The sequence below is a fragment of the Staurois parvus genome, unplaced genomic scaffold (genome assembly GCF_062004578.1).
Source record: "Staurois parvus isolate SC_StPar_1 unplaced genomic scaffold, SC_StPar_1.0 ptg003112l, whole genome shotgun sequence".
NCBI lineage: Eukaryota > Metazoa > Chordata > Amphibia > Anura > Ranidae > Staurois > Staurois parvus.
The window spans coordinates 37603-64452 of NW_028320908.1; the positions used below are offsets into that span (position 1 = coordinate 37603).

The following is a 26850-nucleotide window of genomic DNA, read 5'->3' on the forward strand; positions in this document are numbered from 1 at the left end:
ATGTACATCATCATAAAGGTCCCCACTGCCGTGAGTCACTGTGAGGAGCACTGCCAACATCACCACATACAATGCCATCGACCACATCATCAGCCCAGCAAAACCCCGCTCGGCTGTTGTCACCTGATACGGGTCTGCTGGCCACTCCCACAGGTGACGGAGCACTGAGACCAGGTGGACCACTGACTCCAGCTGCAGTCGGCGGTGGTGCAGGTGAGGTTGGTGCAGGAGAGGCGTCCATCAGTGCAGGTGCAGTTGTTGCAGTCCTCTTGGAGGGAGCTCTGTGCCGTCCAGCTCTGCCCCCTGCTGTCTGTGCACTCACACTGCGCCATGGTGACGCACCGGCCGTCCTGCTCCAGCGTTCCTGGGGGGACATACGGGACACAGATTGGGGCCCAGCACAGCCACGCGCCACAGAGGAAGAAGAGCGGACAAGACTTACCTGCCTGGCACCTACAGCCCGGCTCACAGCCATCTCCATCCAGGCAGACGATTCCCTGCTGGAAGTCCGAGCAACGCCTGGGGCAGCGATTGGCACACTCCCACCTCCTCCATACCCGGCGGGCATCCCTCCTCTATAGGGAGAAACCACAAAACACCGCAGCCAATAAGGATGATGGGAACATCAAAATACACCAGAACACCAGAACAGGGGATGTGTGGCAGAGATCGCAGCGAGAACGTCTCCTCAGAGCCACCAAACATGGGAAGATGTCCAAGGGCCACATCAATGTTATCAAGACGTGCTCCTGATCATATACTCCCCTCCCTGGGTGTGGGCCCCGTGTGTGCGGGTCTCTTCTGGGTATAGATCCCCTCTGTGTGGGTCTCCTTCTGGGTATAGATCCCCTCTGTGTGGGTTTCCTTCTGGGTATAGATCCCCTCTGTGTGGGTCTCCTTCTGGGTATGGGCCCCCTTTGAATGGTTCCCCTTCTGGGTATGGGCCCTTGTGTGCGGGTCTCTTCTGGGTATGGGCCCCCTGTAAATGGTTCCCCTTCTGGGTATAGATCCCATCTGTGTGGGTCTCCTTCTGGGTATGGGCCCCCTGTGAATGGTTCCCCTTCTGGGAATGGGTCCCCCTTTGAATGGTTCCCCTTCTGGGTATGGGCCCCTTGTGAATGGTTCTCCTTCTGGGTATGGGCCCCCCTTTGAATGGTTCTCCTTCTGGGTATGGGCCCCCTTTGAATGGTTCCCCTTCTGGGTATGGGCCCCCTTTGAATGGTTCCCCTTCTGGGTATGGGCCCCTTGTGAATGGTTCCCCTTCTGGATATGGGACCCTTGTGAATGGTTCCCCGTCTGGGTATGGGCCCCCTGTGAATGGTTCCCTGTCTGGGTATGGGCCTCCATGAATGGTTCCCCGTCTGGGTATGGGCCCCCTGTTTACTATCTCCTTCACCCTGTGGTTAGGTCTCCAGATGATTGCGGGGCCCCTGTGTGTGGGTCTCCTTCTGGGTATAGGCCCCCTGTGAATGGTTCTCCTTCTGGGTATGGGCCCCCTTTGAATGGTTCTCCTTCTGAGTATGGGCCCCCTTTGAATGGTTCTCCTTCTGGGTATGGGCCCCTTGTGAATGGTTCCCCTTCTGGGTATGGGCTCCTTGTGAATGGTTCCCCTTCTGGGTATGGGCCCCCTGTGAATGGTTCCCCTTCTGGGTATGGGCCCCCTGTGAATGGTTCCCCGTCTGGGTATGGGCCCCCTGTGAATGGTTCCCTGTCTGGGTATGGGCCTCCGTGAATGGTTCCCCGTCTGGGTATGGGCCCCGTTTACTATCTCCTTCTAGGTGCAGTCACCCTGTAGTTAGGTCTCCAGATGATTGCGGGGCCCCTGTGTGTGGGTCTCCTTCTGGGTATAGGCCCCCTGTGAATGGTTCCCTTTCTGGGTATGGGCCCCCTGTGAATGGTTCCCCGTCTGGGTATGGGCCCCCTGTGAATGGTTCCCTGTCTGGTTTTGGGCCTCCGTGAATTGTTCCCCGTCTGGGTATGGGCCTCCTGTTTACCATCTCCTTCTAGATGCAGGTACCCGGTGCTTAGGTCTCCAGATGATTGCAGGGCCCCTGTGTGTGGGTCTCCCTCTGGGTGTGGGTTCCTGTGAAAAGGTTTCCTTCTGGATGCAGGCCTCCTGTGTATAAGTCTTCCTCTGGTGGATGCAGGGCCCCCTGTCAATATGTTTTCCTTAGTGGCCCTTAGTGTATGGAGTTTGCCCCTGGGTGTTGGTGGCCCATGTGTACAGATGGGTCTCCCTCTGAGTGGAGGTCCTCCTGTCTATCAATCTACCCCCAAGCGTGGGCTCCCCTGTGTATGGGGTTCCCTCCTGGGTTTGACCCCCTGTGTATTGGTCTTCACTTGGGTGTGTGGACCTCTTTGTATATAGGTTTATGCCTAGGTGCTGGCCTCATGTATGGGTCTACCCCTCAGGTGTTTGCCCCACCATTCCCCCATGTATAGGTCTCTCCATGGGTTCCTGTGTATAGATCTCCCCCTGATTTAGGGCCCCCTGTGTATGGCCTTGATTCACAGTCCAGGTGTGGCCCCTCACCGTGGACTTCACAGTTGCCATGTCTGAGCAGAATTGATGTTGTCAATGGAGTTCAGCTGTTTGTTGGTATGGTCACCCTTGTGGACTCACCGCAGGGTTTTGGGTTGCAGATCCTCGCTTGGTACTTCTCACCAGGACACTCATTTCCTCCATTTTTTGGTGGTGGACTTGTACAGGTCCGGCTTCTAACTGATCTTCCTCCACCGCATGTCCGGTCACACCAGGACCATGGACTCCACTTGGACCAGCTGCCATTTACTATACCAGGGGGAATGAGAGAAGGTGGTGGGGGAGAAACTTGTTGAAGGTTATAAAGTATTGTACAGAATATTCTAGAGAGGAACATTTCTCTATTTCCATTGTGCTCCACCATCATGGCCTACAACGTCCAGGTAGCATCTGTACAACCATGAACTCCCGCATCCCCCTCAATCCTCAGCACTCAGCTCTCCATAACCTCCTCACTCAATAGCACCCAGCTCTCCAGGACCCCCCCCCCCCCCAACAGCCCCCAGCTCTCCAAGATCTCCCCACCCATCAGCACCAAGCTCTCCATGACCTCCCCCATCCAACAGCCCCCAGCTCTCTATGACCTCCTCACTCAATAGCACCCAGCTCTCCAGGACCCCCCAACAGCCCCCAGCTCTCCAAGATCTCCCCACCCATCAGCACCAAGCTCTCCATGACCTCCCCCATCCAACAGCCCCCAGCTCTCCATGACCTCCTCACTCAATAGCACCCAGCTCTCCAGGACCCGCCCCCCCCCCCCCCAACAGCCCCCAGCTCTCCAGGATCTCCTCCCAACAGCACCCAGCTCTCCAGGACCTCCCCACCCATCAGTACCAAGCTCTCCATGACCTCCCCCATCCAACAGCCCCCAGCTCTCCATAACCTCCCCACCCATCAGCACCCAGCTCTCCATGACCTCCCCACCCAACAGCACCCAGCTCTCCATGACCTCCCCACCCAACAGCACCCAGCTCTCCATGACCTCCCCCACCCAACAGCACCCAGCTCTCCATGACCTCCCCCACCCAACAGCACCCAGCTCTCCATGACCTCGCCACCCAACAGCACCCAGCTCTCCATGACCTCGCCACCCAACAGAGCCCAGCTCTCCATGAGCTCCTCACCCAACAGCACCCAGCTCTCCATGAGCTCCTCACCCAATAGCACTCAGCTCTCCATCAGCTCCTCACCCAACAGCATCCAGCTCTCCAGGACCTACCCCCAACCCACCAGCACCTAGCTCTCCAGGACCTACCCCCACCCACCAGCACCTAGCTCTATAGGACCTAGCCCCACCCACCATCACCCAGCTCTTCAGGACCTTCCACCCCTCACAGCACCCAGCTCTCCAGGATCACTCTGATATGACCATATAATACCACAATGCACTCCTGTGGGGTGCTCAGCACTGCAGTACTCTGCCCATCCCCCAGAGGGCGCTCTCATATTTTAAATTAGATGACACATTCCATCCCCCCTCCCATCTGGTCCCTCTGTTACCTATACACGCCTGCAGGTTGCAGAATCTCCTCTCCGTGTTCCCGGTCAGGATGTCGTCACACCACACTCCCTTCTCACCAGGCGGGTTGTAAGTACGAAGACGTCTCTGTTGTCCCACCCCGCAGGATCGGGAACACTCACTCCACTCTGACCAGGGGTTCCAAGAACAGTTCCGCTGCTGACACTCCTCATCGACACATGGCGGAGAGTCAGGACCTGAGGGGACACCGAACATCCCAATATGAAGAAAAGAACCACCTATGAGGACGGACTTTGTTCACCTCAAGTGAATTTTACATTCCTGTACAAGTCTATGGGAAGGCAAAACCTGCTTAAAGCCAGTCAAATGCAGGTCAGAAGGAAGTCAACTGCAGGTCAGACAGAAGTGAACTGAAGGCAGGTCAGAAGGTCAACTCCAGGTCATAATGAGGTTACCTGAAGGCCAGAAAGAGGTCAACTGAGGGTCAGAAGGTAGTCAACTGAGGGTCAAAAGCAGGCCAGAAGGAAGTCAACTGAACACCATAAAGAGGTCAACTGAAATCCAGACAGAAGCAAACTGAAGGCAGGTCAGAAGGTCAACTCCAGCTCATAATGAGGTTACCTGAAGGCCAGAAAGAGGTCAACTGAGGGTCAGAAGGTGGTCCACTGCAAGTCAGAAGGAGGCCAACTGAGGGTCAAAGGCAGGCCAGAAGGAAGTCAACTGAAGATCATAAAGAGGTCAAACACACCTGTCAGTGAATTTTGACTGATCACAGAGAACATCTCAAACTGACATCAGACTGATGCCTTCAACACAAGCCCGAATCCCAACCATCCCAGCCCATACAGAACAGAGGACTCCAGTTATACCTCCAGGACATCCTGGAATCTCCCGGCATTGTGCGCCCTGTGTTAGTCTGACAGCCCGAGTCCCAATATACTCATTTGTACTAATGTCTCGATCGCTCCAACTGCGTCATTTACTAAAGCTGGAAATATTTCACTGAACCCAAAGGAACCCAATCATGTACGGAGGAACTGAATACATTAGAGTTTTCCTTTCCACATGACCAGGGGCGGACTGACCATTTGGAAACTCGGGCACAGGGTCAGTAGGGGGCCCCATGAGATGCCCCTGGTACCTTTTTCATAAGCTTTTTTGAGTTTGGGCAAGGAAACAGGGGCCCCATGATCCCCTATTGCCCGGGGGCCCCATGAATTGTCAGTCCGCCCCTGTGCATGACTGGATGATCACTGTGAGTATAAAGTCTAATAAATCGAGCCATTGGCTCCTGCTGCTGTCAATCACATGCAGTAAGGAGGAAGTGGGGGCGGGGCTAATCCCACTGTGTAAATCTATGGGGAGCGGCTCCATAGACACACAACTTGGGAGCGAGCAGACACTTCAAACGGCTTGCTATGGGGACACACAAAGAAGAGGAGGAGCCAAGAGTGCCAGCGGGGGACCCGAGAAGAGGAGGATTGGGGCCGCTCTGTGTAATGGTGTAACGTGTTTGTTATTTGGATTAAAAACATTTTTTTGACTTTAGTAACACTTTAAAAATGTTTGGGAACGCTAGAGGGAAGGAGCACCACTGGCTCCATGTATCTGCTCATTCCCTCTAGTGTTCTCTAGAATTGTTACATTGTTAACAAAGACATATGTATGTTCTCCTCAGCTCCATCTTTGGGCCATGATATTTTTAGGTCTTTAGATCAGCTCTGTTGTACAAGAGACCTATGGGAGGGAAGGGGGGGGGGCAAAGAAATGGGGGGCACAATATATTAAGGATGTCCATGAAATCCAACTAGTAAAGGCCATTATAATGGTCGATAAAGCCTGTGATGAGACCTCCATTGCTGACCATTCCTGGTGAAAATGCTGGTTTCCTGGCTGCCATCAGGATTCCATACTAGGGCCAGTGCCAGCTCTATATCATCAGAATAAGTCATTTCTAGAAGAAGTTATTGGAAGTCGCCTATTTCTGTCATGTGACTGGAGAATGATAGATATGTATCCGGAACAGAGCTCTCCCCAGGAGGACAACTTCAGCACAACACAGATCTGGTAACAGGAAACCCCGAAGTTATCGGCAGATTTGGGTTGGACAGAATTTGGTCTCAGTCCCTGGCAGGGACTCACCTGTACACTGCGGGAGATTGCAGACGTTCTCCTGGAAGGACTCTCCACTGCAATTCCTTCCAGAGGGACAGAACCGAGACCGCGTCTTCACCGCAGGGAAATGGCGGTCTGAACAGCTCTTGGAACACGGAGTCCATGGGGACCAGGGGCCAAACTCCTCATCTGCTGGGCCTGCGGAGGAATGGAGAGAGAGATTGCTGAGGGAAGACCAAATGTGTATGACGTAGGAGGATGGAGAACTCCATGTCTGATTATATTGGAGAACTCCATGTCTGATTATATTGGAGAACTCCATGTCTGATTATATTGGAGAACTCCATGTCTGATTATATTGGAGAAGAGCTCCATGTCTGAGATGTATACAATGTACGAGGGAGGAGAGCTCCATGTCTGAGATCTATACGATGTATGAGGGAGGAGAGCTCCATGTCTGAGATGTATATGATGTATGAGGGAGGAGAACTCCATGTCTGAGATGTATATGATGTATGAGGGAGGAGAACTCCATGTCTGAGATGTATATCATGTATGAGGGAGAAGAGCTCCATGTCTGAGATGTATACAATGTACGAGTGTTGTGGACTTTTGAATCACGTCTCAAAAATATGACTTTTATCAAGACATAATCCTATATAACATCAAGTCAGCATAGCCGGATGTTAAGGGGTTAATTTGTCTTGGTTGGAAAGTCAATGACCATCTAGCTAGAGAAATGTAATGGGTGAAGGGATTGTTTTTCTTTCCTCCTAGAGACAATACTATTTTGAAGTTCTACAGGTGATCAAACACCATTATTCAGACTTCAATAAGCAGGTAAACATATACAAGGTCTGGACATGACAATAGAGGAACCAAACTGATTGTCTGAGAGCTCACCCAAACCTTGTAGAGTGTGATGAACCAACAGACCTCTGAAACTATTACCATATACTATTGTTCACCAAGGGTGAAAGCATTAACAATTGTTTACCATGAGCCCAATACAAGGGCCATGCAAATAGAGAGTTTTTTTTTTCTACACAGAGAAAATGTTGATTCTGAAACAAAGGGGTGAAATTCAGGACATTTAAGTTTAAAAGTTCACTGTATATCATTACAAAAATGTATTACAAAAACAGATTATAAATAAGATGTCATAGACTTTAAACACCACTAAATACTCAGCAATGGGAACTACATATCACTAACTTGAGTATTGAGATGATGGGAAGTAAGATGTATTATAGACTAGCATTAGTTACATGTCTTATCAGGAAACAAACAGGATGGTACTTCAAGGAGGAATAACCGAATATACACCTATATTCCATGGTCCCTATTTAGAATAATATAGGTATCACTGCTATATCTGGATAGAGCCGTATATTTTATTCCTGAAATTACCTGAAGATTCCACCCAAGGTATGAGTCATCTCAAATGCTCACATTGTTCTGTGATACATGACCGCCACCTGGCGGGCAGGTGAGAAATAGCTTATGTACACACATTTCTCAACTAGCCAATCAAGAAGCCTGGTGGGAAGGTATCTTAGAACAATGGACTAGTGGATATAAAAGCCCATGTGCTTTAAGAAAAAGAGATCCCTCATAAAAACCTCATGGAAAGACCTGACATCTGAAGAAGATCTGCTGAATAACTACTCTTCCATCTTTTCAAACTTCCTAAAACTTTAAACCTCTAATCTGATAACTTCCTACATTCTCCCCTATTGAATCTATCACTTGCCTATATATCAGTCTAAAGGCGTTCCACTGCCAGCTAAATCCACGGGAGAGTTGCCTAGTCTGAATTCCGGGTGTGGTGAGATATTTATTTGATTTTTGTATTAATTATTTTCTCTGTTGTGTGGAATCATAAAATTACCTTAGTGTATTACAACAATATTGGATAGTTAGATATATGTAGAAAGATACTGTGTTACTGTTAAAAATTGTTTATTGCCATATTATAAATTTTTTCATATTTCATAATTTATTGAATATTAATAACCAGAGTATCATATATCAAGGGCTTCCTTCCTGCAATCCTATGGCCACGGCTTGTAAGAATATAACCTTTGAGATATTCGAAATTATTAATTATTAATAAATTTAATAAATATCATATCATTTAAAATTTGTGATTGATGTAATTAGTTAGAGACCTTATTAGTGTGTCTTACATTGGTAGGATATATTTTTGATTGTGTGTACCAATATTCATTTATCACCAGTCTTTTGCGTTTTGTGTTAATATATATATAATTTTTGTACATAAATAAATTTTTATATTTATCTATTATAAGGCAAATTTTGTGTGTATGGTACGAAATCATATTGGCTAAAAGAATTCAAGGTATAATAATAAGTGGTGATCAAATTATCAAAGTGTCCAAATTATTGGTTTATTAAATATTTGCCGTATTTTAACGGCTGGAGGCACTGTAATATTTCATCTAAGGGAAAGGGACACGCCCTTTATAAATAATATATATCCTTACATAAACCACCACAACATAAATTTGGAGGCACTGCTGAGATCCATAGAAATCGTACCATAACACAAAACGCACTGGTGATTGTATATTTGTACACTTGGTCAAACATATATTTTGTATCAAAATGGCATCCAGTAATCACGGATCCACCTCTTCCAAGCATAACGAGGAAAATATGGCGGCTCAAGGCATTGAGCAAGAAGCTATGAAGCCAGCTCGGAAAGCTGCCGGTGCTTGGCAGAAGTATGTTGAAAATGAAGTAATAGATTATCTCCGCAAGAGATTAAGTTTGGGGGATAGCAATAAGGAATTCGTGGATGAAGAGAAAAGGCAGGCTATTAGCACTTTTGAGGACCTGTTCAACCAAAAGGGCCAGGTTGTTGGGTTTTTAATAGCATTTGCTGGAGCAGAAAGTGATAGAAGCCGTGACAGACTTCTCCTAGAGGCTTGGCCCATGTTATGGTTCATGACCGCTGGAGCTGCCCAGCAGACCATGACTCTAAGGGAAGAGTTGTCAGAGGCCCGCCTCTTGTTAGAAAGCAAAAATCAGGACATTGAGTCTTTGAAAGGGAAGCTTGGTCATGCCGGTGTTCGTTTAGACGAATCCGAGAAACATTATGATAGATTGGTCGGAGACTTTCGAAGTGCTCAGGACCTATATGAAAGAAACTTTCAGGAATTAAAACAACTTCAAAAGAAGTATCAGGACTTAAAAGATGAGGTGGAGTACTTCAGATCAGAGAGGTTATCTCCTGTCAAAATTAAAGTTCACCCAGGGGATAAGCATGACCAGTCAGAACTTACCTTGATAAAATCTGAGCAGAAAACTCTGGAGGAGCAGATTATAAGGTTGACGGCCCAAATAAATTCTGGGGTCCAAAGACGGACCAACCCAGTCAAGCCAGAGGCTGATGAGCGGAGATACCCGCATCACAGCGAAGTATCTGATAGTGAGTCAGGGTCAGAATATAGGTCACCTCCTAGGCTTTCAAGATACACTCCAGAGCGCTCTGAAGAAAAATATGAGGTTTCATATAGGCAGGAAGGGAAATCCCAGGGGTCATTCAGGAGATATGACACCCCAAAGGTCATTAAGTTCCTGAAGGACACTGTTCCTATGTTTTCTAAGAAAGGGTCCCTTGAGATCACCGAACACATGAAAACATATGAACAGACGTTAGAGATTCTGGGCATTAGAGATGACCACACCAAAATAGAATTGCTGCCATGGGTGTTTGAAGAGAAATACCGGCAATTCTTTGAGACCTTGAGGGCCTATTCCAATCAATCCTGGAGAGAGGTTAAACATAGGTGCCACATGGAATTTGGGCCTTATAAAACTGTAACCTCTGCCAAGGCTGCGGCCTACAATTTAAAGTGTGGTCCTCACCAAAGCCCTGCAGAATTTCTGGCTGTCCTCAGAAATGCCTATTTCCTGGCTGAAAAGGATCCCAATCCTAACCAGCCAGAATTCAAGACACTATTCTATGAAGCATTACCTGCTTACATAAAATTGGGACTTGCAAAGGATTACAGAAAGGGATGCTCTCTTGATTGGTTGGTGAGAGAGAGTGACTATTTATTCTCGATCCAACAGTCCAGTGAGGGCGGGATAAAAAGAGAACCCAAAAATAGCCCCAAGATAGTAGCAGCCACTACCGTTTCCCCTCCAAATCCAAATTTGCAGGCAGAGAAGAAATCATATGCGGAAGTAGTCCGTGGGGGTAAAACCAATGGTTCCCCTAGATTTGTACCTCAAACCCAGCAAGTGAAGGAGGTCCAAAACTTTGCACCCCAAAACCAGTGGGTGAGAAAGGATAGACAAAAGCCAGGGAACTACGGTAGTGGAAGTGAGAAGAATAAAAAGTATGGTAAGGGTCAGTACAGTGATGAGAATCAAAGGAGTCAATGGTATCCTCAGAGGTTCTATTATCCTCGCCAAAACCAACATGGGAATTTTTATGGGAACCCCAATTTCAACAGGCCCCATAATTACAATAAGAATCCCAATTTTAATAAAAACTCCGACTTCCAAAGATTTCCTCCACGCCAAGAACACCCTCAAGCTCAAAGGGGGGATACAGTACCCCAGGCTCCCTTTAATAACAGGGAGACCCCAAAACCTCAGAGAGAACAATGGCGTCGGGACCAGAGCAGTAGTTCTGACTCTGAGTCTCATTACCAGTCTCGTCCAAAATACAAGCGTAAGTATAGGAAGAGGGAGAATCAACAGAATGACTCCTCTGAGCGTATTGGACAAATAGAGGCACAGGTCAGCAAAATGGCTGAACAAATGGACAGGCTTGTCACTCAATTTCCATCCAATCCTTTTTTAGGAGCAGCTCCTGTGACCAACCAAGGGTCACAGAATTAACAGGCAACCAAGCCTTAAACCAACAGGGGAGGACACTGAGTCAAATGACAGGAGATATGTGCCCCGTCCCTGACACGCCTACTAATAGAGAATCTAGTTCTCAGGCAAAGGGGGACCAGTTGTTGGGTATTAACGATTCTCCTGTTTTTCAGTGTCCATCTATTGCCCCTAATATAGTCGCGGCATCGGAAGTCGTCGGGATTGACAAGCCAGACGGAGCACCAACTTCTAGTTGTGCTTCTGTCTTGAGACAGTCCAAGAATCCCACCAGGGAGGATAAGGGTAATGTGTCCACCACATGCGGTGAGATAAGAGCTAGTCATATGTTATTGAAGGGCCCACAGATCTTCAACCACACCAATTTCATGTGTGAGCTGACTGAATCTGATGGGAGATATTATGCCACCGTACAGGTGCAGGATGCCAGTGATCTTTCTATTGTCGGTTTAATAGACACTGGATCCCAAGCAACCATCATGTCACAGGGACATTTTGACAAAGTGACGAATGTCATGCCCACCAAGCCGAGACTTAAAAGTTTTGACAGCTCATTGATTGGTGTAGGTGGAGACCCGTTACAAGTCATGGGTACCGCCTGGCTTAAACTGAAACTGGGTAATAAGGAACTGAGACACCCCATCATCATTGCTAGCATATCCCAGCACCACATGATAATTGGGATGGACTTCCTAAAAAGGCTGAACACGATAGTTGACTGTGTGAACCAAGTCCTGTGGTCACAGGTAAATACCCCAATTAAATATGGGAAACTTAAAACTCCCCATTCCCGACAACACTGCCACCTGGTGGAAGAAAGGCCTGGATCATTAGAAATCCATTTCAGGAACAGCCAACTTCCTGATGTAACGGTTATCAAACCTGATGACCATAACCCTATCAGAAGAGATGAGGAACACATTTTTAGAATTCCCCAAGATAAAATAAAAGATATTTCCCTCCAAGATGACATCCTTACGATATCTTTTCATCAGGAGGATAAACCAAGAAAAGGGGGAGATCACACCCAATTCTTGACAGGTATTGAAAGGGTTAACAGCGACTTGTTTATCCCCATCCGGATAAATGGTCTTAATAGGTCAAAATATGCCAAACTAGATTTGAGACAGGAACACAGCTTTGTAAGCCATGGGCTGATAAAACACCTGACCGAAATGGAAATGATCCGTTTCTCCACACCTCAGCGTCATTGGATTTCAGACTCCCTTGATGACTCTGATGATTACAATTCAATGGCTAGGTGTCTCTTAAACGTCACTGTAGGAAACAAAACAGCCACCCATGTGTTCCTAGTCTTGGATAATCCCCAAACTAAAATTTATTTTGGCAACGATGTATTACATCGCTTTGCAATGCAAGTCGACCTAATTAATGACTGTTTATGGAGTCGACTAAAGGGGGACCCCGAAAAATACCAAAATCTGGACTTAGCTTTAAAATCCCAGCAACAGATGCCTTATGCTGTTGAAGTCCAGGTAGCCCAAAAGATTACAATTCCTAAGGGCATAAATAACTTCATACTCCCCATCCAAGTTAAAAAGGGACATAGACTGAAGGGGTCAGATGCATTGGTATGCCTCTCCCATAAAATGCAGGGGGAGGGACTGAACATTACACACACGCCCCTAGTCAACACACATCAATCCCCGATGTACATTTACATACATAATCTGTCCAATCAGGACATCGTCTTACCCAAAGAGACCCTTATTGGTCTAGCGGTAGAGACTGAATATTATACCTTTGGGGTTACTAACCAGGTGATTGGACTCATCCCCGATGAATATTTGTCGGAGGAACAATTAATTGAACAAACATTCCATTCATTACCAGAGGGTATTTTCACCATAGAGTCCATTTATCCATTCGATTCTAAAGATGGCACCTGTCGAGTCGAAGAGACATCAATTGTCTTTGATCACCCAATCAAAGAACAAGAGTACCCCAAAGAACCTGGATGGCAGGAGAACACACACACACATCACATACCCAATGACCTCACCACAAAACTTGAAGAGGCATATGAGATAGGTCAGCCGGAAAGCTTTCCTGGATTCAAGGAGTTAGTGGAAGAGATGGTGGCCCTCGCCGATGCATGTGCCAGTGATCTCGACCGACAATTGCTCCGAGAGCTTCTCCTTGAATTCCAAGAGATCTTTGCTAAGGATTCTTACGATTGTGGGACTACTGACCTACACATCGCTAGGATCCAAACAGATCCAGATGCCCCACCAGTATTTGTAAGACAGTATAGGTTACCATTAGCTTCCTATGAATCTCTAGCTGAGATTATCAGGAAGTTACATGAAAGGGGTATAATTCGGCCCATTCACAGCTCCTACAACCACCCGATCCTGGGTATCTTAAAACCCAATGGACAATGGCGTCTGTGCGCTGACCTCCGTCAGCTAAACAAGCGTGTGTACATGTCAGGATGGCCTGTCCCATACATAGACCAATGTCTCGCCCAGCTCCAAGGATCCCAAGTTTTCACAGCCTTGGATTGTGCACAGGGGTATTGGACCATAAAGGTGAGTGAGGAAGACCAATACAAACTGGCCTTCAGTTTTGGGAATCGACAATATTGTTGGGTGAGAATGCCTTTCGGATTCATAAATTCCGGACATGCATTTGCTGTGTTCATGCACAAGGCCATGCCAGACGCCTTCGAAAGGGGGACGTTGGCATATGTGGACGATATCCTGATCAAAAGTACAGATATGGCCAAACACATTACAGAACTTCGGCATGTACTGGGCCAATTAAAAGCAGCAGGAGTTAAACTGTCCTTACAGAAAGCCCAGTGGTGTCGCACGAAGGTAAACTTCCTAGGCCATGAAGTTACTGCTGAAGGTTTGAACCCACAAAAGAAGAAGGTTGAGGCGGTTCTGAACTGTAAAGTCCCTATTAACCTTAAAGAATTGAGATCATTCCTAGGTATGGTAAACTACTCGCGTAAGTTTATTGACAATTACGCCGAGATAAGCAAGCCGTTGCTTCACCTACTGAAGAAGGATGTCGAATGGTCGTGGGGTAAGAAACAGGAGGACGCCATGAAGGAATTAAAGGAACGTCTCACACAAGCTCCGTGTCTCGGATATCCCGAAGGGGGTAAAAATTTCTATCTAGAGACAGGGTTTACGCAGGTAAGTATGAGTTCTGTTCTTTACCAGAAACGTGATGATGTCAGTAAGGTGATTGCCTATGCCAGTAAAACTTTGTCCCCGGTTGAAGTAAAGTTCAGTGACTGTGAAAAAGCTCTATTGTCCACCGTGTGGGCATTACAGAATTTCCGCAGTTACATTCAGGGAGAGAGAATCATTGTTGAAACGGCACACCAGCCTTTACAGTATTTAAAGAGTGAACGTATCAAGGGAGGAAATGTGTCTAATAGCCGCATCACTGCTTGGACTTTGTCTTTGCAAGGGTGGCCTCTTGAAATTCGGTACAAACAGAACAAGGAAAGTCCAGGAGCCCAGGGCCTAGCCGAGCTCCATGATTGTTCCGCAACTACGCCTGCTATGGAGGGCCCGGACACTGACTTTCTGGAAGAACAACTGTTCTCTCCCTACAAGGTTTACGATGAAGAATACTGTAAACAGCTGCCGTGTGTATATGTGGATGGTTGTGCTTTTCATCACAAGGATGGGGAACAGCTCCAACTAGTGGCAGGTATTGGAATCGTTTGGACCCAAGGTGTCACCCCAATTTCTGTGGGATACAAACTTGGACCAAAAAGCAGTCAGGTTGCTGAACTTACTGCAATTCTTAGAGCAGTTGAGATGGCTATAGAGTTCAACATCAGAGAGTGTGCCATCATAACCGATTCCAATTATGTCAGGAATAGTTTTGTGGAGTATTTCCCTAGGTGGAAGCGAAACAACATGAACAAGAGTAATCACAAACCCGTGAAACATGGTAAGCTCTTTTGTCACATCGATGAACTGGTAAGGTCCAATGATCTCACCCTGCACTTCAAGAAGACCAAAGGCCACTCCAAGGTTCTAGGTGCCGAGAAAGAAGGGAACGATCTGGCCGATTCTCTAGCCAAGGAAGGGGCAATCACCGGTGAACTGTTAGACATTGACCAATTTTTAGGTACCGTACAGGTTGAAGCTGTCACCAGGCAACAGGCCAGAACAGCTGGTGATCCGAATGCATTACAGTGGAGTCACGATTCTCCTAGTGAGGATTTAATTACTGCCCAAAAAGAAGACCCAATAATTGGCTTGTTTTATAGTCATATAGAAGATCCCAACCAAAATCCCATAAATAAGGAAGTATGTAGTGGGAAGGAGGATTTACGTATCTTAATGAAATCCAAATCCCAATTCTCTTTATACCAGGGATTGTTGATACGAACCTCAAAGGGTGGCGTACAACAATGGGTCGTCCCACTTAAATTTAGAGGTTTGATGCTACAGCATGCCCATGATGCTCCCACTTCCGGTCATCGTGGGGAAAAGATCACGTATGAGATCCTGCGGGATTATGCCTACTGGCCTCATATGTTACGTGATGTGAAGGAGTACTGCCAAGGTTGCCTAATATGTCCCCAATTTCAACCTACCAAGCCAACTCACAGAGCACCTCTCCAGAAGAGGGGGATATGTATGCCTTGGTCAGACCTTCAGATGGATTTTATTGGGCCAGTAACAAAATCTTCACGAGGAAATCGGTATATGTTAACAGTTACATGTTTATTCACCAAGTATGTCGAATGTATACCAGCACCAAATAACAGCTCCGAGACATGTGCTGCATTGCTAATAAATCATGTATTTTCTCGTTTTGGTTTACCTCAGAGGATAGAGTCTGATAGAGGATCGCACTTCACTAGCGAAGTGATGGCCAAATTGTGGAAAATTTTGGGGGTTAAAAGGAAATTGCATATCGCCTATCGGCCAGCCTCTAGTGGTGGTGTAGAACGATACAATCAGACCATCGTTAATGTCCTTAAGAAATTTGTTAAGGAAACAGGCAAAGATTGGGATGTCAAGCTCCCGCTGGTCCTGATGGCGTTGAGGGCTACTCCGAATACAGTTACAAAAATGTCATCTTTTGAACTGATGACAGGTAGACGGATGGTACTGCCCCAGCACTTATTGTATCGCACTACAGATCAAAATTTGATCAATGCTACCACCACACACCAGTACATAGAGGATTTACGTAAACATCTGCAATATGCTTTTGCCTTTGCCCAGCGAAATTTGGAAAGAGCTGCAACTAGTGCTAAGACATACTATGATCTCAAAACCTCCAAGAAGGAATATGAGATTGGTGACAAGGTCTATCTATACAACTTTGCAAGAGACCAGATCAAGGAACGGAAATTCCTTCCATCTTGGAAAGGTCCGTTCTCTATCATTGATAAAATCTCTCCGGTCGCATATAAATTGCAGGTTACCCGGTATGGTGAAATCAGTGATAGATGGGTGCACATCAACCAATTACGTGCTTGCCATCCGAAGTCTCAATTGCAGTTGTTGGAAGACTAACCCACCAGTTCCTATCTGGAGATATTGAGATCATCACTAAATTTCCTTTGAACATATAATTCATCTTTTGTCTTACAGGATCCAGTAATATAATTTTATGTATATCCAATACTTAAACTGTTCATTTTAATAATTTAGAAAGGAAGGCCCAGACTATGACCAGACCGGCGATCGGAGGTGTCAATGACCGGACCCTAGAAGGAAGCTATAATGTCCTGTGGGAAAGACCAGATGCCAGAGATCGATCCGGAGACGATAACCTGATGTCCCAGGCCACCAAGGGCCAGTCCAGAGGAAAAGACCCGCCTAGGAGACCGTCTAAGAGACCTGTCGTGCGGAGGACCCATGGACCCCAAGGTGGATGTGCCAGGCCGGCCTCATCACAAGACCAGGATCGTCATCAGGAGTGTCCATCTAAAGACGCCGAGTCAAGTTGAGGACCAACCAGCATCACCGCTGCCATTTTATTATAAAAAAAAAAAAAAAAAAATTTTATTTTTTTTTTAATTTCATTCACTTCACCGGAGAAGACGAACGATCACTCTAACCAAAAGTCCCACTCATGTTTTTCGATACAGACACCCCTCTACGCGTGCCTATACCCCAAAAACAAAGGGGGATTTGTTGTGGACTTTTGAATCACGTCTCAAAAATATGACTTTTATCAAGACATAATCCTATATAACATCAAGTCAGCATAGCCGGATGTTAAGGGGTTAATTTGTCTTGGTTGGAAAGTCAATGACCATCTAGCTAGAGAAATGTAATGGGTGAAGGGATTGTTTTTCTTTCCTCCTAGAGACAATACTATTTTGAAGTTCTACAGGTGATCAAACACCATTATTCAGACTTCAATAAGCAGGTAAACATATACAAGGTCTGGACATGACAATAGAGGAACCAAACTGATTGTCTGAGAGCTCACCCAAACCTTGTAGAGTGTGATGAACCAACAGACCTCTGAAACTATTACCATATACTATTGTTCACCAAGGGTGAAAGCATTAACAATTGTTTACCATGAGCCCAATACAAGGGCCATGCAAATAGAGAGTTTTTTTTTCTACACAGAGAAAATGTTGATTCTGAAACAAAGGGGTGAAATTCAGGACATTTAAGTTTAAAAGTTCACTGTATATCATGACAAAAATATACTACAAAAACATATCATAAATAAGATGTTATAGATTTTAAACACCACTAAATACTCAGCAATGGGAACTATATGTCACTAATTTGAGTATTGAGATGATGGGAAGTAAGATGTATTATAGACTAGCATTAGTTACATGTCTTATCAGGAAACAAACAGGATGGTACTTCAAGGAGGAATAACCGAATATACACCTATATTCCATGGTCCCTATTTAGAATAATATAGGTATCACTGCTATATCTGGATAGAGCCGTATATTTTATTCCTGAAATTACCTGAAGATTCCACCCAAGGTATGAGTCATCTCAAATACTCACATTGTTCTGTGATACATGACCGCCACCTGGCGGGCAGGTGAGAAATAGCTTATGTACACACATTTCTCAACTAGCCAATCAGGAAGCCTGGTGGGAAGGTATCTTAGAACAATGGACTAGTGGATATAAAAGCCCATGTGCTTTAAGAAAAAGAGATCCCTCATAAAAACCTCATGGAAAGACCTGACATCTGAAGAAGATCTGCTGAATAACTACTCTTCCATCTTTTCAAACTTCCTAAAACTTTAAACCTCTAATCTGATAACTTCCTACACTCTCCCCTACTGAGAATCTTTCACTTGCTATATATATCAGTCTAAAGGCGTTCCACTGCCAGCTAAATCCACGGGAGAGTTGCCTAGTCTGAATTCCGGGTGTGGTGAGATATTTATTTGATTTTTGTATTAATTATTTTCTCTGTTGTGTGGAATCATAAAATTACCTTAGTGTATTATAACAATATTGGGTAGTTAGATATCTGTAGTCAGATACTGTGTTACTGTTAAAAATTGTTTATTGCCATATTATAAATTTTTTCATATTTCATAATTTATTGAATATTAATAACCAGAGTATCATATATCAAGGGCTTCCTTCCTGCAATCCTATGGCCACGGCTTGTAAGAATATAACCTTTGAGATATTCGAAATTATTAATTATTAATAAATTTAATAAATATCATATCATTTAAAATTTGTGATTGATGTAATTAGTTAGAGACCTTATTAGTGTGTCTTACATTGGTAGGATATATTTTTGATTGTGTGTACCAATATTCATTTATCACCAGTCTTTTGCGTTTTGTGTTAATATATATATAATTTTTGTACATAAATAAATTTTTATATTTATCTATTATAAGGCAAATTTTGTGTGTATGGTACGAAATCATATTGGCTAAAAGAATTCAAGGTATAATAATAAGTGGTGATCAAATTATCAAAGTGTCCAAATTATTGGTTTATTAAATATTTGCCGTATTTTAACGGCTGGAGGCACTGTAATATTTCATCTAAGGGAAAGGGACACGCCCTTTATAAATAATATATATCCTTACATAAACCACCACAACACGAGGGAGGACAGCTCCATGTCTGAGATGTATATGATGTATGAGGGAGGAGAACTCCATGTCTGATTATACTGCATGAGAGCTCCATGTCTGAGATGTATATGATGTATGATAGAGGAGAGCTTCATGTCTGAGATATATATCATGTATGAGGGAGAAGAGCTCCATGTCTGATTATATTGGAGAAGAGCTCCATGTTTGATTATATTGGAGGAGAGCTCCATGTCTGAGATGTATACGATATATGAGGGAGGAGAGCTCCATGTCTGAGATGTATATCATGTATGAGGGAGGAGAGCTCCATGTCTGAGATGTATACAATGTACGAGGGAGGAGAGCTCCATGTCTGAGATCTATACGATGTATGAGGTAGGAGAGCTCCATGTCTGAGATGTATATGATGTATGAGGAAGGAGAACTCCATGTCTGATTATATTGGAGGAGAGCTCCATGTCTGAGATCTATACGATGTATGAGGGAGGAGAGCTCCATGTCTGATTATATTGGAGAAGAGCTCCATGTTTCATTATATTGTAGGAGAGTTCCATGTCTGAGATGTATATGATATATGAGGGAGGAGAGCTCCATGTCTGAGATGCATATCATGTATGAGGGAGGAGAGCTCCATGTCTGATTATATTGGAGGAGAGCTCCATGTCTGAGATGTATATGATGTATGAGGGAGGACAGCTCCATGTATGAGGGAGGAGAGCTCCATGTCTGAGATGTATATGATATATGAGGGAGGAGAGCTCCATGTCTGAGATGCATATCATGTATGAGGGAGGAGAGCTCCATGTCTGATTATATTGGAGGAGAGCTCCATGTCTGAGATGTATATGATGTATGAGGGAGGACAGCTCCATGTATGAGGGAGGAGAGCTCCATGTCTGAGATGCATATCATGTATGAGGGAGGAGAGCTCCATGTCTGAGACGTATATCATGTATGAGAGCTCCATGCAGGACGTATGGTTGAGTCTGATATCTTGGAAAACCATGATGGGAATGTATAAAGCTTGATCTGATGAGTGACCGCACTCCATTCATCTACCAGACCCCATGTTATGGCATTACCCTCATAGCTGGTTACATGACGGCTCTGAGACTCACCAGCCATGTCAGTGGGGGGCTCCGGGGACCCTGGGGTGACGTCTACAATAAAACACAATGACAGACATCGCATGAGACACAAAAAATATAATATTCAGGAAAAACTGCATGACACCATCAGAGAGCGGGCAGTGTGTATGATGTCACATCTCGTATTGGCTGTAAGTTATAGAATATATTGAGCGCTCTACAGAAGAAAATACATTTCCACAACAAGGGATTATGGGAGTCTCACCCTCACAGTCCGGTGCCTGGCAGTATTTAATGTCCACACTGGGGCCCTCACATTCTTTGCCCCCATTGGCTGGTGGAGGGTTCGAGCAGTCCCGTGACCTCGTCATATTGCCCAGGCCTCCGCAGGAGACAGAACAGGGGCTCCAGGGAGACCACAAGGTGAAGCCTCCATCCTGAGAACAAGCGGAAAATGCACACTCCATGCGGCCGTTCTCACACGTGCTGGAGGAAGGAGAGATGAAAATTAAATGCCGCAACATATCACATATATGATAACAGCTCAATGCTTTCTATGAGGAATATAACCGTCCTGACATCACAGAGAAATCTAGACACCGACCCGAAGATAAAGAGATTTCTTCCCAGCTTCAGATCACCAGAAGGAGATTTCTCTCCACAACATGTATGTTACGGGGCCCATTGTATCTCTCTGACACTTCCTCATGTTATCTTACCCTTTTTGTCATTCCAGATGGTGTCCATCATGAGAATTTACCTAAAGATTGGAATAAGGGACTTCACCAACTCTAGAGCCGAATTCCTGAGCCACAAAGCCTCGAATGGCCTCATCCTTGGCTAGAGCCATGGCGGATTTTTTCCCATGGTGACAGTATACTTTTGTTGCAGGTATCTGGAGGGAAATTGGTTAAAGCAACCACCTCGAAAGAGGCTACTATCAACCCCAAGACTTCCATACAGAAAAAGATTTGGATGGCTTCTGAACTGAAGAGTTCAAACCTGAGACTGAAGAATCTGAAACTTCTCTTGGGAAAAGGAACACTCTGGCATGATGTGTCCAAGACTAGATCCACCTCTTTGACCTCTGTACAACCAAATATAACTGGTCCCACAGAGCCCTAACAGTTCCCAGCCAGAGATAACTTGTCCCACAGAGCACTCGCCAGCCAGAGATAAGTGTTCCAACAGAGACCTCACCGATGGTTCCCAGCCAGAAATAGGTTGTCCAACAGAATCTTCATCAACTTCCCAGACACAGATAAGTTGACCTACAAAGCCCGAGCCAACTGTTCCTCAACAAGAGGTCTCCACAGTATTACACAATGGCAATGGGGACAGCATTGGCACCAGCATCTTTGGGAAAACCAAAGGCGCAAAGGATAGGTCAAAGGGAAAGGCTACCACAGGTAGCATAGTAGTCCCAGCTCAAGGCACAGAAAGTGTTAGTGAACTGGAAAGATAGGTAACAGTAAGCATCTTTGAGGTCTACTGAAGCTGGTTAAAGCAACCACCTCGAAAGAGGCTACCATCAACCCCAAGACTTCCATACAGAAACAGATTTAGATGGCTTCTGAACTGAAGAGTTCAAACCGGAGACTGAAGGATCTGAAGATTCTCCTGGGAAAGGAACACTCTGGCATGATGTGTCCAGGACCAGATCCACCTCTTTGACCTCTGTACAACCAAATATAAATGGTCCCACAGAGGCCTAACAGTTGCCAGCCAGAGATAACTTGTCCCACAGAGCGCTCGCCAGCTGTTCCCAGCCAGAGATAAGTTGTCCAACAGAGACCTCACCAATGGTTCCCAGCCAGATATAGGTTGCCCAGCAGAATCTTCATCAACTTCCCAGTCAGAGATAAATTGACCCACAAAGCCCGAGCCAACTGTTCCTCAACAAGAGGTCTTCTAAGTATTACACAATGGCAATAGCACAAGAATGCAATGGGGACAGCATTGGCACCAGCATCGGGACCAGCATCTTTGGGAAAGCCAAAGCAGCAAAGGATAGGTCAAAGGACAGGGCCACCACAGGTAGCATAGTAGTCCTAGCTCAAGGCACAGAAAGTGTTAGTGCCCTGGAAAGATAGGTAACGGTAAGCATCTTTGAGGTCTACCGAAGCCAGGAGGTCTCCTTAATGAAGGAAGGCAATTACAGATCTGGTGGATACCATCCTAAACGTTTGGGCCTAAATTTAAACATTCAATGTCTGGAGGTTCAAGATGGGGCGAATGCCCCCTCTGAGTTTTGAAACAGCGAACAGGTTGCAATAAAATTCAAATAGCAAATAAAATTTAGCGAGCGCTCAGAGAATAAAAGCTGCTAGCACCCTGAGCTAAACCAACCCAAAGAAAAATATTAAACATAACAGTTCTGCGCTGAAATACAATCCACATTACGTTTCAGGACATACAGTCAGGTCCATAAATATTGGGACATCAACACAATTCTAACATTTTTGGCTCTATACACCACAATGGATTTGAAATGAGACGATCAAGATATGCTTTAACTGCAGACTGTCAGCTTTAATTTGAGGGTATTTACATCCAAATCAGGTGAACAGTGTAGGAATTACAACAGTTTGCATAGGTGCCTCCCACTTGTTAAGGGACCAAAAGTAATGGGACAGAATAATAATCATAAATCAAACTTTCACTTTTTAATACTTGGTTACAAATCCTTTGCAGTCAATGACAGCCTGAAGTGTGGAACGCATAGACATCAGCAGACGCTGGGTGTCATCCCTGGTGATGCTCTGCCAGGCCTTTACTACAACTGTCTTCAGTTCCTGCTTGTTCTTGGGGCATTTTCCCTTCAGTTTTGTCTTCAGCAAGTGAAATGCTCCATCGGATTCAGGTCAGGTGATTGGCCATTGCAGAACATTCCACTTCTTTGGTGTCTTTTGCAGTCTGCTTTGGGTCATTGTCCATCTGCACTGTGAAGCGTCCAATGAGTTGTGAAGCATTTGGCTGAATATGAGCCGATAATATTCCCGAAACACTTCACAATTCATCCGGCTGCTTCTGTCAGCAGTCACATCATCAATAAATACAAGAGAAGCAGTTCCATTGGCAGCCATACATGCCCACGCCATGACACTACCACCACCATGATCACTGATGAGGTGGTATGCTGAGGACCATGAGCAGTTCCTTCTCCATCCTCTTCTCTTCCCATCACTCTGGTACAAGTTGATGTCGGTCTCATCTGTCCATAGGATGTTGTTCCAGAACTGTGAAGGCTTTTTTACATGTCGTTTGGCAAACTCTAATCTGGCCTTCCTGTGTTTGAGGCTCACCAATGGTTTCCATCTTGTGGTGAACCCTCTGTATTCACTCTGGTGAAGTCTTCTCCTGATTGGTGACTTTGACACACATACACCTACCTCCTGGAGGGTGTTCTTGATCCGGCCAACTGTTGTGAAGGGTGTTTTCTTCACCAGGGAAAGAATTCTTCGCTCATCCACCACAGTTGTTTTCCGTGGTCTTCCGGGTCTTTTGGTGTTGCTGAGCTCACCGGGGCGTTCCTTCTTTTTAAGAATGTTCCAAACAGTTGTTTTGGCCACGCCTAATGTTTTTGCTATCTCTCTGATGGGTTTGTTTTGTTGTTTCAGCCTAATGATGGCTTCACTGATAGTGACAGCTCTTTGGATCTCATCTTGAGAGTTGACAGCAACAGATTCCAAATGCAAATAGCACACTTGAAATGAACTCTGGACCTTTTATCTGCTCATTGTAATTGGGGTAATGAGGGAATAACACACACCTGGCCATGGAACAGCTGAGAAGCCAATTGTCCCATTACTTTTGGTCCCTTAACAAGTGGGAGGCACATATGCAAACTGTTGTCATTCCTACACCGTTCACCTGATTTGGATGTAAATACCCTCAAATTAAAGCTGACAGTCTGCAGGTAAAGCACATCTTGTTTGTTTCATTTCAAATCCATTGTGGTGTATAGAGCCAAAAATGTTAGAATTGTGTCCATGTCCCAATATTTATGGACCTGACTGTATATAAAAACGGTGATCAAAATAAATTTACAAAACCTTAAAGTAATTAAAAATACAAAAATAGTGGAAAAAGAATCACAAAATATATGACCGATACACCCAACAGAGTGACCATGTGCTACGTGCAGAATAAATTTTGACTAAACATAATTCAGAAAGTGATCCAAAAAGTGCTACCTGCAAGAAAAAAAATCGAACCGATGCGGCCGAAACTTACAAATATACAGCGATCCGATCTCTGAGAAGGCACCAGGAAAGGTCCGTTGTCTGGCAGCAGTGTGTGACCATGCTTCGGTTCTGGTGAGTGCATCATGGAGGCGGATTACATGAAGATTTGCACCTTTTGGAATACTACAGGCAAATCTGCAAGGAATTTGTTTGGACTGTTCAGTTTATGTCCCTTTACATTTGTTTTCATGGATTATTTGATGAACTTTATGCTTTCAGATTTTTTCTTGCACGTAGCCCTTTGTTGGGTCACTTTATGAATTATATTTGGTCAATATTTATTCTGCACGCAGCACTTTGTCACTCTATTGGGTGTAGCATCGGGTGGGGCCCTACGTGCTGACGTCATGCCGCCGACTCCATGTTTGGATCAGCGGCCATATTTGTACGTTTCGGCCGCACCTGTTGGATTTTTTTCTTGCGCATAGCCCTCTTTGGGTCACTTTACGAGTTATATTTAGTCAATATTTATTCTGCACTTATCACTCGGTCACTCTATTGGGTGTAGTGTCGGGCGGAGCCCTACGTGCTGACGTCACGCCGCACTTATCACTCGGTCACTCTATTGGGTGTAGCGTCGGGCGGAGCCCTACGTGCTGACGTCACGCCGCACTTATCACTCGGTCACTCTATTGGATGTAGCGTCGGGTGGAGCCCTACGTGCTGACGTCACGCCGCACTTATCACACGGTCACTGTATTGGGTGTAGCGTCGGGTGGAGCCCTACGTGCTGACGTCACGCCGCACTTATCACTCGGTCACTCTATTGGATGTAGCGTCGGGTGGAGCCCTACGTGCTGACGTCACGCCGCACTTATCACTCGGTCACTCTATTGGGTGTAGCGTCGGGTGGAGCCCTACGTGCTGACGTCACGCCGCACTTATCACTCGGTCACTCTATTGGGTGTAGCGTCGGGTGGAGCCCTACGTGCTGACGTCACGCCGCACTTATCACTCGGTCACTCTATTGGGTGTAGCGTCGGGTGGAGCCCTACGTGCTGACGTCACGCCGCACTTATCACTCGGTCACTCTATTGGGTGTAGCGTCGGGTGGAGCCCTACGTGCTGACGTCACGCCGCACTTATCACTCGGTCACTCTATTGGGTGTAGCGTCGGGTGGAGCCCTACGTGCTGACGTCACGCCGCACTTATCACTCGGTCACTCTATTGGGTGTAGCGTCGGGTGGAGCCCTACGTGCTGACGTCACGCCGCACTTATCACTCGGTCACTCTATTGGGTGTAGCGATCATATATTTTGTGATTCCCTTTCCACTCTTTTTGTATTGTTAATGACTTTCAGGTTCTATGAATTTATTTTGATCACCGTTTTGCATACGTATGTCCCGAGACGTAATCTGGGTCACCACACTGACCAGGGCCGGGGGAGGGGCTAGGCTTGGTCATTCTCTTGCTAATTTTTTGTTTTCGTATTTTGGGTGGAGTTGTGAAGAGTTGGACCCCCTGTCAGGTTTTCTGGCTGTCTGTGTCCACATTGGTGAGATTCCTCCTCTCCCACTGTCCTGGTCACCATTGTTCCAATGGGGACACCGGTCTGGTGACACCTGTCTAAGAAGGAATTGCACTTCCTGTTGTCTCTGAGACTCAAAGAAAGGGAAAATCTTTCCAATAGGACAGCAAATGAATCTGACGGGGGTTTGAACCATTTCCTGCTTCATCCAAATCCCCCCCCCCCCCCAAAAAAAACCCCAAACGTTTTGTCAGAGATTGTAAAGCTGAAGTTTGTTCGGTGTACCCTTTGCCTTCCCTGGCTCCTCCCCTCCCCCCCCCCCCCCAACATGAAAATGATATTTTGAACTAGAACCTTTTAATTTTCATTACACAACTTACTTTAGAGCCAGTGATGTCATCACTGGGTCCCTGTGCTTCTCTATGCAATGTATGCACATCATGGCTGATGGGAGGGGCCGGCAAGGTGCTGTACATAGCTTCCTGAAAACATCCCAGCACCCTGCCTCAGTACTCCTAAGCAGGGGCAGACTGACAACTCATGGGGCCCCCGGGCAATAGGGGATCATGGGGCCCCTGTGTCCTTGCCCATACTCAAAAAAGTCTATGAAAAAGGTACCGGGGGCATCTCATGAGACCCCCTACTGACCCCGGGCCCTCGGGCAGTGCCTGAGTTTCCAAATGGTCAGTCTGCCCCTGATGCTACGTCAGTGCAGCACTCTTATGTTACATAGGTTACAGTAGAAGCCCTGGAACCGTCCTGCTGTAGGGACTGAGGCAATGACACCTTGATCCAGGAGACCTGAAAGGGGTGAAGGAGATCTTCTAGTCTGTGTGGAGAAACAGGAAGGTTGGAAGTGAGAAAACGAGGAGAAGACAAGCAAAGAAACGTCCGTCTGTAGCCTTGGTACACCTCCTTGCACCCAGGCATCTAGAATACAAGCTGTCAAGGTGCCAGAAAATGTCAACAGG

General features: G+C 45.8%; 1 protein-coding gene across 1 annotated transcript in view; it reads right to left on the reverse strand.

Moving 5' to 3' along the window:
• Nucleotides 1-26850, reverse strand: part of LOC149428586 (SCO-spondin-like) — a 161706-nt gene that overhangs the window by 31059 nt on the left and 103797 nt on the right. Inside the window, 8 exon segments of the mRNA XM_089667228.1 lie at nt 124-364; nt 443-539; nt 541-575; nt 2624-2791; nt 4043-4258; nt 6165-6335; nt 20193-20234; nt 20428-20648. Coding sequence (XP_089523354.1) covers nt 124-364; nt 443-539; nt 541-575; nt 2624-2791; nt 4043-4258; nt 6165-6335; nt 20193-20234; nt 20428-20648 — 1191 coding nt within the window.